The sequence below is a fragment of the Culex quinquefasciatus genome, chromosome 1 (genome assembly GCF_015732765.1).
Source record: "Culex quinquefasciatus strain JHB chromosome 1, VPISU_Cqui_1.0_pri_paternal, whole genome shotgun sequence".
NCBI classification, from domain to species: domain Eukaryota; kingdom Metazoa; phylum Arthropoda; class Insecta; order Diptera; family Culicidae; genus Culex; species Culex quinquefasciatus.
The window spans coordinates 71,466,594-71,480,250 of NC_051861.1; the positions used below are offsets into that span (position 1 = coordinate 71,466,594).

A 13,657-nucleotide genomic window follows, 5' to 3' on the forward strand; every position below is an offset into this window, starting at 1 on the left:
CTGGACATAGTTTAAATGCATTTAAGTGAGATCCGGCATCAAAATTCCAGCACCCGATTCGCAACTTTGACACTTTTTATACGTAACTTTTGAACTACTTATCGGATCTTCAAACAATTCAATAGTGCAGTATGGGGCACCAAACCGGACCGAATGCAACTTGTTTGACTCAAATCGGATCAGCCAGTGCCGAGAAAACTTGGCAAGAATTTTGAGCACCAAGGGGAATACGCACACACATACACACACACACACAGACATTTGTTCAGTTTTCGATTCTGAGTCGATAGGTATACATGAATATAGGTCTACGAGCTGTTTTTCAAAAATTACTTTTTCGAGCAGGATTATAGCCTTACCTCAGTGAGGAAGGCAAAACACTAAAATCAACAGCCAAGTTCCCCTCATACTTTTTTAGAGATGTACAAAAAAATGCTTTAGGAAGTGCTTCAACCACAATTTCTAAGAGTAGTTTTGCCCAATCTTCAAACCTTAAAGTTAAAAAAAAATTTTTGTAAGAAAGGCAAAAGGTTACTTTATTGCCTTTTTTAAACAATTTTAATTAAAAAGAAGATTTTCTAACAATAATCTTCATTTTATTTATTACGTTAACAAAATTTAAGATCACTCACCCTTCAGTACGTAACAAATTTCCTATAGGATCACTCTGAGTCCGAAATCAGGATAAGTTGCCCCGACCAACTTTTCAGTTTTTGCTTTTTGGGTGTTTTTTAATACCCCTGACTCAAGGCGGGTATAAAAACACCCTTAAAGCAAAATTTTGAAAATTTGATTTATTGGACCTTTTAAAAAAAAACTCCAGAAATGTAGGAGGTTCTACATGTACAAAAAGGAAAAGGGATATATTAAAACTTACTTATAAACTATATAAAGAGCGGATCAATGCAGCTGAAGACTGCAGTGATTTTGTCGAAATGCATCAATTATCTTAATGGACATAACATCCAAAGTGTCAACTTCGATTTCAGTGAAACTTTGCTCCAAGGGAAAAAACTTTTGTCGCTTATCACGAATCCGATGTCCATTTTTCGATGTCTCGTGATGGTGGCGTGGGACGACCTCTTTATTTTTTCTGCGATTTGTAGTTCAAACCATGAGGAATAACAAAAATGGACCTGGGATTCGTGATCAGGGACCCAAATTACAAAACAAAATATTCATTTCTTTCTATTAAATCTCCAAGTCAAGATCGATGTTGGTAAAATTTTCATCAGGCCTTCGTCGTGACCCTCAAAGACGTCTTAATTGATTGAAAGCACGAAAATATCCATCCTTTGTAGTACAATGCTTCTAGCATATACATTATCTAAATTCATCTTAGATTAGTGTTTTTTGTTCGTTCTATGTACTGAGAAAATAGAAAAAGGTTATAAAAAGTTTAAATAAAAATAAAATAGTTACGTGAGTTTGCGAATTTTTCGCTTTTATGCAAATTATACACAAAGCTCAGAGTTTTACACAAGGTTAATGTTTTAAACGTATCGGTTGGATTCCTCCTACACACAAATCTAGCCCTTCCAAAAATGGCTGAAATCACGATTCAAACGACACTCTCCTACATCAGTCCAAAAGTGACCATTTGAAAGCAAAAGAGCGAAAATAATGCGAAATAGGGGATGTTCCATTTCCGATGGAATTCGGGTAATGAACTCGAGAGGGGGTGATCCCCAAATAAACAACAAATTCTACTTTATAGCAAAGGGATGGTAGGTTTTGATATCCGACGCAAAATGGTAGGCCACAATTAACGTTAGGCTTTGCAGACAAATTTCACGTTAAAGTAAACAAGTTTAGATAAATGAATTTGCACTGGACCTTTAAAAGGAAACTCGATTTTGCATCATTTAAATTCGCTATCTGAGTTGCTCCAATTTCTCCAATTTTGTTTTATTTGCGAGACAAGTCCGTTTGCATCAAGAGTTATGTTCGTACGTGAACGTATGCTGCTGCTTTTCTCCTTGCCTTATTTGATGTGCCCATCATCGGTTGTGTCGCAGAGCAAGTTATGGAGATCTTAGCCCGCGGCTTGATTGCTGATCGTGCAAAAGTTTGCAGGAGAATTACAAAAAGCTGAGCGGCACATAACGAAAGTACCTAGTATGTGTGCTGAGTGTTGACTCGACTCTTCACAGAAAGCGCACCTTTAAGCCACATGCGATGAATGAATAAATGATGGTCACGAGGGTTCCAACCGGACCGGAGAAATGCTTTTTTGATGCAAGTATGGGAAAAACAGGTTGGTCTTCTTGTTTAGCTGAAAGTTATGTTAGGTCTACTGTTTTGGCGGCAAAGTGAAAATGTGTGGGGATCCTTTGGTTGACTTTTCTTTTTTTTGTACCCTGAATCCATTATCCATTCATTATGCAACAAAGTTTTTTGATCAACATCCAAAGTGTTTGCTCTACAACTCATTTGTTCGAGTTTCACAACGGTATGTCAATTTATTGTTACATGCGCATCAATGTTCAATTCTCGCATAATAGGGGGATGGCGTCGCTATTTTTAGACCACATTTTCCACTTTTTCTCATCGAAACCGACTACTTTATCGACTTCATTTTGCTGGGCGAGATAGGACGCCGTCTATTTTTAGATTTTTAGACGATGACTCAGCACTTTTCCACTCTTGCGCTTAAAAAAACCAGGTGGCAGCACGATGTAACGCCACGTCCCTATTTACTTTCACATCGTCGTGCCGCTACTCTCGTTCATATGCTGTAGAGTGCTAGTGCTAGTGAGCTGAGGAGACTGATAAGTTGGTTACGACGATGATGTAACGTCACTCAACACAACACAATTCGCCAGATTGCTGAATGAATGGATGCTGCATCTGACAAGCTATTGTGTTATAAGGAAGAGCAAGTTTAGATAATTTCATAATTATAATATGATTTCCGCATCTCATGTTCAAGGCCTTGGCCCCAAAAAGAACCATTCCTGAGCCGATTGATCCGACCAGTATTCAATAAAATTACGTGAATTTCTGCTCATGTGAAGGAGAAAACTATCACTTTCACGCGTCAAAATAAGCGATTTAAATATATTCATTCATTCATTGTGCGGTTTCTTCCCTCGCCTCATACACCTCTTTCGTTTTGGGGAGAGCACAACGGAGCCGGCTTAAGCCAATCTACTCAACTCAGCACCCCAGCCAGCCGTTGATGGCCGGACGAATGTGGATCGGGAGAACCGCGCAAAAAAGTCGCTCGTCAGTGGTTTGGAAATCTGCGGTCGATCGAGAGTGAAACTGCTTTTTTTCATTGATGAAAACTGGTACGAAACTGGTTTTACTACTTTTATCTGTGCGGGATTTTGTTGTTGTTTGTTTGTGCACGCCGCGTCGCTTATGAGTCTACGGCTTGCTCCCAGTATATTTTTAACCAGTAATTATTTCTTTGCGCCCGCAGGTCCAGTCCGATGAACCAGTTTTCCAGAGTGAAAAGCTGTGTAAATTGTGCAAGTCAGTACTGACTTTTAAGAAGCATACCTTAGGTTTTGGCGCTGTCTTTCCATCTGGTGCTGCTTGTGCTATTTTCTGAAAAAATAAAGAAAATTATTTAGGACTTCGGATAATCGAATATAACTCCAACACCTGAAACTAACGAGGATTCTGAATACAGTTCAAACTCGATTATCCGAAGGCTTCGGAAAAATTTCACTTCGGATAATCGAAACTTAGGATAATCGAATTAGGAAAATAAATTGCAAAAAACGCAGAATTCGAATATGATGTTTTGGTTTAAAACAACAAAACGAAGATTTTTGTTTGTTTGTGATTCCATTATCCGAAGTCCCATACCGTTCAGATAATCGAACTTCAGATACCTATCGAAACTTCGTAAAATTTTCCGGGCCTAAACAGGTGGAAATAACCGGAATAGTTCAAGTCTGGAGTTTTTCTTGAAAAGGTCCAATAAATCAAATTTTAATTTTTTGCTTTTTGGGTGTTTTTTAATACCCCTGACTCAAGGCGGTTTCAAAAACACTTAAAAAGTTCTGTCAGGATTTGATATTGGAATTGCTCGAAAAGTATCGAACGATTGAAAAACTCTACTTCAAACATTATAGCATGTCAATACGATTCCTTCTAACAAGAAACACTGTTGGATGACTTGTTTTGACCCTATCTTTGCATTTGAGCATCAGTTTAGTTTCACTTGACCCATTGTCACCCCTCTAAGGGGTGAGATTGTGTCAATTTTTAAACGATTTGCATTTAAGGTAGAGTTTATCAAGTTCCACCATATTTTGGGAAAATGTTAGTAAACTATCTAAAAACAATTCAAAACAACAAAGTTTTTCAATGATATTTAAATTGTTTTTGTTAATAAGAAACTACGAGAGGTGTATCGTTTTAGACCCATAGTCACTTCCACGAACGGTACATTTTTTCAAATGCCAAACAAAATCAATTAGCAATTGAAGACTGCTTACAAACTGAAAAAATCACTTCAATTCAATTCAATTCGGTTTTATTGGTGAATAATCAAGATACAATAAGTTCTTTTGAGGTACATAACAGAGTTTTGGAGTTCCTTACAGCTGTGTGTTACATCATAATCCATTTTGGAACAGTTATTGCTTGTAAATAAAGGTGTCACCAAGAGTAAGAAAAAAATAAAAAAAAACTTACTAAAATTGCAAGGGAAAGGGGATAGAAATAGAAAAAGCTTAAAACTTGATCACAGTTTTTTATCCTTTATAGATGTGCTTGATCATCAGCTCCCCAAGGGCCAGGTATTGCTCCGCCTTGTTACGGCAGGTCCGAAACCGCGTCAACATCTCCCCTGCGAGAGCAAAGAACTCTGGCAGGGTAAAGAGATCTTCTCCGGTAACTTCTTGCTGGGCCGTATTGCCACTGCCGGCAACGACCACGCTGGCGAACGATCGCCCCCATCCAGGAGGGAAAGCTGAGTTGTCCGCTGGAACCGTACGATGACCAGCTGCCGGCACGGTTTCGCTCGTACTTCGCTGAGGAGGGTGGGACGCTGCTGCTTTCTTCTTCCTCTTTTCCTGCTCCTCGAGGTAATTTTTCCGTGCGCTACATCCACGGTAGTTGCTGGTATGGTTACCTTCACAGTTGGCGCACTTGATGCGCGCCTTCGTTTGCTCTGCCTTGTCCCCCAAGTCCGCTTTGCACGGCAGTGCACACGCCTCAGAGAGGTGTGATTCACCGCACTTCAAGCAGCGGGGCGGGAGGTTGCAGTTCCGCGAGCCGTGGCCGAATTTCTGGCAACGGTGGCATTGTGCTGCGTCCGACGGGTTCTTTGAGTAGAACCGCCAGTTTACCCAAAACCCGTCCAACGCCTTAGTTCGCCGCAGGTCTTGAATTTTGACGGTGCCGCGGTCGAAGTACAACAGGTACAGGGTGTGTGTACCTGTTACTGTTGTCTTCGGCGAGAGGACTTTATGTCCCGCGGCGTTATGCCAGCACCCGAGAGGTCCTTCTTGAGGTCGGAGATCGGGCGGTCTTGGTACCCTGTAAAACGACCTTAACGGCAGTCTTCTGCACGGGGTCGAATGTGTAAAACTTGAAGTTTTGACGCTTCAATTTCTCCACAACCAGGTCGAAGTTCTTTTCGTCAAATGTGTAAACTTGCACTGACGACTTACCGATTTTCAGACAATATCCGAGGCCTTCCAGCAACTCGTCAACATCGTCCGCCAACGTGTCCAAAACAAAAATTGGAGGTGGTCTACGTTCCTTTGGAGAATTGTTCTTTTTTGGCGTCGACACTTTCTTCCGTGCACGCCCGTCATCGTCGTCGTCGTCGGTAGTGTTGCTACCGTCGGTGTTGTTGTTTTCTTCGTCGTCGCTCAGTATCTGGAACTCGTTCCTGGTGGGGATGTTGGCGGATGTTGATGTGCCACTGGTCGTGGCACCGGAAGTACCGGAATGGGTTCGCACTGGTGATCTCGGAACGTATCCGGGATGTAGATACTTTTTGTCGATTCCATCTGCGCTCACGCTACCCTGCGCGATGGCGGCCGACACGGCGTTTGTTTGTTTACCTTTTTGCACACGCGGATTTTTCGAGGCCGCTCTCGAACTGCCACGGCCACGGCCGGCCTTTGGCGTGCTGGAGAAGCAAACTCGCGGGTAATCACGATCAACTACGGCGAAAAATTTCGAAAAAAACCAAAAATCACTTTGAATGTACGAATCTTTGGATAATCGAATCACGAAGCTTCTTTTTTTTTCGTTGTCTTATCATTGATTGTTGAGCTTAAGTATGACCCTCTGAAGTGGCTTGAATTTTTTGAATCTAGATGGCGGCCAAATTGGCTTTGTTGAAATATTAGGAAAATGCATTTAGTAATTTTTAAGGCAAATAACTATTCAAATTTGATCAACTGGAAGCGCAGAATTCTTATTGTATTGTACATATGTCAAAGCTGAGAAAATAAAAAAATACTTTTTTTGTTCATGATTCGATTAGGCCGATGCAAATATTTAAAAAAGTTTTTGTCCCTCGGCCCTGGCCGGGGTCAAGGGGGAGGGCAAAAATAAAAAAATATAAAAATTAAATAACAAACCATAGTCTTCACATTTAAATGAAAAAAGTGTTTTAAAATGCATTTTACACTAGTTCAGTTGTTTTGCAATCATAAGTTTTCAAAAAATCTAAGATCTGACAAAAACAAAAATTGTATCGAAAAAAGATTTTGCATCGAAAATTTTCAAAAATCTTAAGATTTTTAATAAACCCAAACATGCTAAAAATGATTTTAAACGCAGGAGAATGTATTTTAATTTGATTTCAGTTGGTTGCACTTGAAATTTCATTGAAATTTTGAAGTTTATTGCAAAAATTTTTTTTTGCCCCCTGATTTTTCGGGCCAATTTTGAAACTTTTAAAAATATTTGTACCAGCCTTATCCAAAGTCCCATACAAACCTTCCGATAATCTACCTCGTTACGGATGGGCGGTACGACCCCTTCTATTTTTGAACATTCGAAAAATACGTGTTATTCAATTTGCTGCCTGAAGGGAATTTGATGTCAAGGGGTCTTGTAAAATTGGACGCCCGATTTGATGGCGTACTCAGAATTCAGAAAAAAAAACTATTTTTCATCGAAATAAAATACAAAAATAGGGTCTATTTTTTCATTTAGAACAAAATTTTTCAATACAAAATTTGGCTTGAGATTTGCCATAGTTTTAGCCACCTTTTCTTGTTCCTAATTGCGCGGGGAGAATCTTAACAAATGTTTCTAGGCTCTTTGGACCAGATACGTAAAACAGCATGCTTCGATCGTACTGGTATGCAATCACTGAGATCCCTGTTGAATCAATATGCAATGAAATAATTGCGCATTGAAAATTAATGGGAAACATTTTTCAGACTTTCAAGCTGATCGAAATTACATCTTGCACAGGAAGAAAAATTAAAATGCTTTAATATTAGCTGTAGATGGATGAACCCTATATTCTAAGATCATATACTGAACCGCACTTCAATTGTACCCACCGTTTCCCTGTACGCCGGTTTGTAGTGTTCCTGAGGGTGTCGCTTTTCAATGAGAAATTTCTCCTTGATGTTCTTACACTGCATCTTCATCTCTTCCTGCAGCTTTTGTTGTATCTGTTTCGGAATCGTGCTGGACCCCAGAAAACATCCACCGGCTCCTGTTCCTGCGCCGGTCCCACTTACATTTCCACTTCCAACGGTGCTCAGGGACGAACCGATACTCGTGTCGATGCTACGGGCCCTGAGGTGATGGGGAGCTATCGGGGGTGGCTGGGATCCGGCAACTACGGACGCGGACGGACCACTTCCCAGGGCAAGGCTTTTCTCCAGTCGTTGTGCTAGCATTTGCTCTAGTTGTTTCGATGATTTCTGATATTGCGATATGCTTTGGATGTGCTGCGGTGGTTTCGTGATGCAGATATTGCTCGTGGTGTTGCTGATTCCGGGTTCCCGGTTCTTGTATAGCTCGAAGGCCATCGTTTGGCGCGTGATAAAGTCGGGGTCTTTGAACCCACCGGAGCTTGACGAGAGCGAACTGTCCACGCTGTCGCTGGACGATTTAATGCGGCTATCTTCCAGCTTGCGACCGGATGACTTGGGCTCGTGATTGGAGAAGCATGACTTGACCCCTTGGTAGGCAGAGTTGGTCGCGGCCGTTCCAGCACTGCTTAGGCTGCAGTTTGTGCCATTTTTTGAGCTTTGCAAACTTTGCTGCTTGTGACTGCTGTTGGAGTTAAGAATAATTCCACAGCAATCGTTCGTACAACCACCCAAATTAGGGGAGGAAGGGGTTGCTTTCTTGCCGGCGCTTTCGGGCAGTTTTTTTGTCGGGATGTTTTTCAACGGAGAGCTCGTCGACATCGTTTGGGTGGTTGACACGTTTCCACTCGCTCCACCACCCAGCGCCTCCAACCCTATGCGCAACTGCTCCTCAGACAGTTTGTTGGGCAAGTGCCGTCTGGAATCGAATGACTCTCCGCCGCCGTCAAGGGATTTTGCAGCCGTGAAATTTTTTTGAATGAGTTTCACCTTGCTACCGGTCGCAAGACCAGAATTAATGGCACCTACGCCACCCGTGGATCCCGGCGCTACGATAACTTTCCTTTGAATATTGATCGGCAAGATTGGCTTCGCTAAAAGGGCAGGCTTGACGCGAGGGCTGCCCCACTCTCTGTATCTGCACTGTGCCTTTTCTCGCCATGTTGTAGCATTTTTTTTCGCACAGCCAGACAAAACACGAAATTTGTTCACTCTATTTGTAAATCAAACTTAACCCCTAATTAAACACTTTTGGTATCCTTTCGTTATCCTTAATTTTCTATTCCATGCTGCGCTTAAAAGAGCACGCCTATCATCACTTTAAGCTCACTTTAATTTCATTCTATCGTAGACCAATTCGTACAGCAATTCCTTCGATTTCCAACAGCCCTTTGTACTCAATTATCAAATTACTCGATAGTACTAAATACTTAAACAAACTCGAGTGACCGTGGCGAATCCAAATCCTTAAAAAACCTATAATTTTTCACACAAAACTATCGCGTCTAGCCCGTCAAAGCAACCGATGGCAAAGGTTCGCTCCCTTTTTCTGACGTACCACCACCAAACAGGACGAGCAGCCAGTGCCACCCCCTCCTTTGCCAGGACATTTCGTGTAAGGTGTGGGGAGGATGGGTCGGACGCCAAAACATTTCCCCGTTTATACAAACCCCCCTCTTGAGTAGTAGTAGTGTGTGTTATAGCGTGCGGAATCGTGCCTTGGAACGTCAAATCTCAAACCGGAGTCGGAGGTTGTTTGGTTTGGGGTTCCAGTGGCGTGCGCACGTGTTGGGAAAGATTTTTTTTTATTTGTTCGTCACAACTCGGTAGGAGGTGGGTGGACACCTCGTTTGCTTATTCTCTACAGTCTGAATAGAGACAGCAGTTTTTAGAGCACTTGAAAGTTTGACTTTTGGAAAACGATGTTCCATTTAAGATGTTCTGTGTCTGATCTATTCGAATCCAATCGACAATATTCAAATATTGTCCAGTAACAAGTAACAGCTTCCTCAATTTGCCTTTTTAGGGAAAATGGGTTTTGATTTGTGTTGAGCGTTTATTTTTATTAACGATAGTTTATAACTATATACTGCCCATAATTGAAAATTCGGCTATTATGCCAAATCAAGTATTCCGAGAAAAACGCGTTTTAGTGTTTGTCACAAAATCTCCGTCAAGGCTATTCCCCATAAGAGTGGCATATTAGCCGTTTGGTTTTTCGCATCGACAGCCAAGTCTGAACACTATTTCAGTAAAATTCAAGTTCCAGAAGATGCGTTGGAACATCCTCTACCACCTGGTGCTAATATCTCGTTTTTGTCAAAAGTGGATATTAGCCGTTTTTTCAATGGTTGGCAGTATAGTTATCTGTTCAAGGAAGTAAATAAATGGGCGCGTGAGAGCAGCCATCCCTGCCTCGTCCTCTTTCTTGTGTGATCCTTCGAGGAGGTAGGTTGGTTGCTGCTGCGGTTTTCCCTCGGCGGACAATTTGTTGGATCCAATATGGAAGCCACACAGGAATATTGTTTTTTTCTTTTTTTTCTAGTCAAACAAAGTGTCATTGTTCTTATAGAAAAATAAGCTTTGTCGATGTGTGTGATAAAATTATCCAGATTTTTAAGCGAAAATGGCGTTCGAATGATGAACGCCCTGAAATGTCAAAATCACGCAGTGGTGCCAACATTACGAAAAAAGTGTGCCATGTATGACATCTACATTTTATTTTCTAATGTTGGTGCTACTGCGCGATTTTGACATTTGGGACGTTCACCATTCGAACGCCATCTTTGCTTAAAAACCTGGATAAACCTGAATACAACTTTAAAATTGTTATGTTTATAAAAAACAGCTAATATCCCATGCTAATGGAAAATTGCCTGGACGAAAATTTGATGATGCACTCTAAAACGCGTTTTCTTCGGAATAATTAATTTGGAATACTTCAATTTTGAGCAGTATAGGGAATACAGCAAACAATTCGAATGTAAAATCGGATATACAACAGCATGTTATGTGCATGCAATGTTACTTTATATCACATACCGCGCAGACTTTGTTTTTTTTTCTACTCACAAAAAAAGTTGCAATCGACGGCATTCAAACTCGGCATCGACAGAGAAGACTGGTGCCTTAGCCCGCACGGCTATCAGACCGATGAAGTGTGGAAAAGAATAAACGCCTATATGAGTATTACATTTCGGTTAAGTAGGTTTTCCACACTGAGGGCTACATATGCTACATGTAATGCTACATTAAAATTCCATTCAATAATGCTAAAAATATTTTACTCCCAGGCCGCTACTGAAATACGTTTTTTTTTTGCTGTGAAAGTAATATGTAACCAAGATGTGATTTAGATGGTTCTGTTATTTTTCAGTGTAATGTGTAATAATTGCAAACTAACTGTATATTGCATTTTCGAAAAACTTTTTCATTAAAAATTTGAAATTCTGAAGTGTTTTCTAGGGACAACAACTTTGAAATATATTTGCATCGGCCTTAACGGATTTAAAAAAAAATTAAAAAATATTAATTTATTAAATTGTTGTTTATGTTCGTTATGCGCCCAATTTTTTTTTACTTACGTTTCAATTTATTAAATTTCAGTTTTATAAACGAAAGTTGAACTGCATAAAAAAAAGCCTATGCTTCCTTACTCTCCACTTCCCTATTGTTTTGGTGTGATTTAGATGTTTTTGTTATTTTTTAGTGTAATGTGTAATAATGGCAAACTAACTGTACTAGTGTATATTGCATTTTCAAAAAACTTTTTCATTGAAAATTTGAAATTCTGAAGTGTTATCTAGGAACAACAACTTTGAAATATATTTGCATCGGCCTTACCGGAATTAAAAAAAAAACTTTAAAAAATATTAATTTATTAAATTGTTGTTTATGTTCATCATGCGCCCAATTTTTTTATTTACGTTTCAATTTATTAAATTGCAGTTTAATAAACAAAAGTTGAACTGCATAAAAAACGCCTATGCTGCCTTACTCTCCACTTCCCCCTTGTTTCGATACACTTTTGACAACACAACAAACATCATTTAAGTCCTTCGGCACAACATATTGTGCCAGTGTTATGCCACTGTGAAATGATGGGGTGGCCAAGCACGAGGAAAAAGGGACGTGCAGAGGAATGTGTGGTGTAGATGGGAAATTGCCGCGCAGGCGTGGTTCCTCTAGACACTGAATGAAAAACGCCACCATTTTACAGATGGAATTTGTCAAACTTTGCACAAATCTTTCAAGAGGTGTAACGCAAAGTGGGGCAAAGGAAAAAATCCTGTCCTGTAAACATATGAAAGACATATAGGACCTTTTTTTTAAAAAAAAAAACAAAAACTCTAGAAATATTCTGAACATGTATTTAGTTGTTGAATTTACAATTCATCAATTAGACTATTGCAAATATTTTTCAATGTTCATTTCAACGCCTCCCCCCCTTGTATTCAAAGAGTGGGGAGGGGGAGGGGGGGGTATTTGTGATTTAAAAAAATCAATAAAAAATGACGTGAAACAAACAGAAACAGAAAACTGCAAAAATAATCCTTTTTAGCATGATTTAACAAATATTTTGATTTTTTATATAAAATTTCGATGTGTGGTACCAAAAAAAGAGGTTTCCATTAAAAATACAAAATCACCGTTTTTTTTCAAAACTAAATAATAACAACAATACTCGTGCATTCATCAACACTGTTTCAATCAAATGGCACCATGGCAAGTAGTTACAATTAAAAAAAATTGTTATGTTTTTATACCCATGCAGAAAATTCACGTCATGTCTCTTGAAGAAATAGATCGGCATGAAAACACTCTTACACAATTCCTCTTAAGATGGCAAAAAAAGACAAATCTACCAATATAACGACCAGAACCAGGGATGCCACATGGTTTTTGAAAATGTCTGTAAAAAAGTCTTTGTATGTCTGTGCATTTGTCTAAAATTCAAATATATCAATTCACGGTCATTGAAATCCATCAGAAACTGCGTTTTTAAGCATTTGAAGTCTAACTAAATAAGTTTCGACAAAAAAGATTACAAAATATTAATTTAATAAAGTTTTTTAAAAGTCTGTGCACCTCAAAAAATGTCTGACACAAGCTCAAAAGTCTGTGAAACACAGACAAATCTGTGTATCTGGCATCCCTGACCAGAACCGAAGTTAGGGATAGTTCCTTTAATTACAAAAAGTATTAATTAAAAAATGCCTAACATTTTTTGTGTTCCAATAACCACGCGCCTCCATGTAAATTGCTCATCACAATGTGCCACTAGATGGCATTGATTTGGTACGAGTCTTGGGAATATAAAATAAAAAGGTAAAGACACGAACCTTTTTCTAAGACGCAAACCATAATGAAATTTTCCGATAGTACACGCAAAATGGAAACTACTCAAGTTTTTTAAACTTTAGCCAATTTCGGGCCCTTCAAAGTTGGCCCGAAAAATCAGAGGGCAAAAAACATTTTTTTTTCAAAAAACTTCAATATTTCAATGAAAATTTAAGTGCAATAAGTTGAAATCAATTTAAGATGCATTCCCCTGCATTTAGAATCATTTTAGCATGTTTGGGTTGATTTGAAAATCATTTGAAATTTTAAAAATTTTCGATGTTTATTATCGCAAAAAGTATTTTTTCGCTAAAATGTTTGTTTTCGTCAAATTTTACATTTTTTGAAAACTAATGATTGCAAAACAACCTCAACTGGACTAGTGTAAAATGTATTTTTAAACATTTTTCCATGCAAATGTTGAAACTTTGGCTTGTTATTTCAGTATTCATATATATTTTTTTTTATTTTTTTGCCCCCACCCCTTCCCTCGACTCCGGCCAGAGCCAAGGGACAAAAACTTTGAAAAATATTTGCATCGGCAATAGAGTTATCTAAGCCCGATCTCACGCACACTAGCACGCCATTTGTTTTGCTGGAGGGTACAAAATTTAACCTCAATCTTTTTCGTGTACGTACACGCAATACATGCGCACGTAGATAACTCTATAAGGCCAAAACTAAACTAAATTTTCAGTCTTGAATTTACTCTGTCAGAAATGTGTAAACGCAGTTCGATAGAATCAATAAACTTTTTTGTTACCGTAATCTGGGATGAATCGGGA

At 39.3% G+C, this 13,657-nt stretch overlaps 1 protein-coding gene across 1 annotated transcript; it reads right to left on the minus strand.

The window, feature by feature from the left end:
* Positions 1–3,381: 3,381 nt before the first annotated feature.
* On the minus strand, positions 3,382–8,754 carry LOC119765577. The gene is made up of 2 exons (XM_038249741.1): positions 7,494–8,754; positions 3,382–3,555 (listed from the first exon to the last, which is right to left on the minus strand). The coding sequence occupies exons 1-2, from the start codon at positions 8,352–8,354 to the stop codon at positions 3,397–3,399; spliced, it is 1,020 nt and encodes a 339-aa protein (XP_038105669.1). The 5' UTR covers positions 8,355–8,754; the 3' UTR covers positions 3,382–3,396.
* Positions 8,755–13,657: the final 4,903 nt, after the last annotated feature.

Coding starts and splice junctions, on each gene's coding strand:
- LOC119765577 (XM_038249741.1), bottom strand. CDS start 8,354: ATGTCGACGAGCTCTCCGTTGAAAAACATCCCGACAAAAAAACTGCCC. Junction 3,556..7,493: donor AACCGGCGTACAGGGAAACG/GTGGGTACAATT, acceptor TTATTTTTTCAG/AAAATAGCACAAGCAGCACC.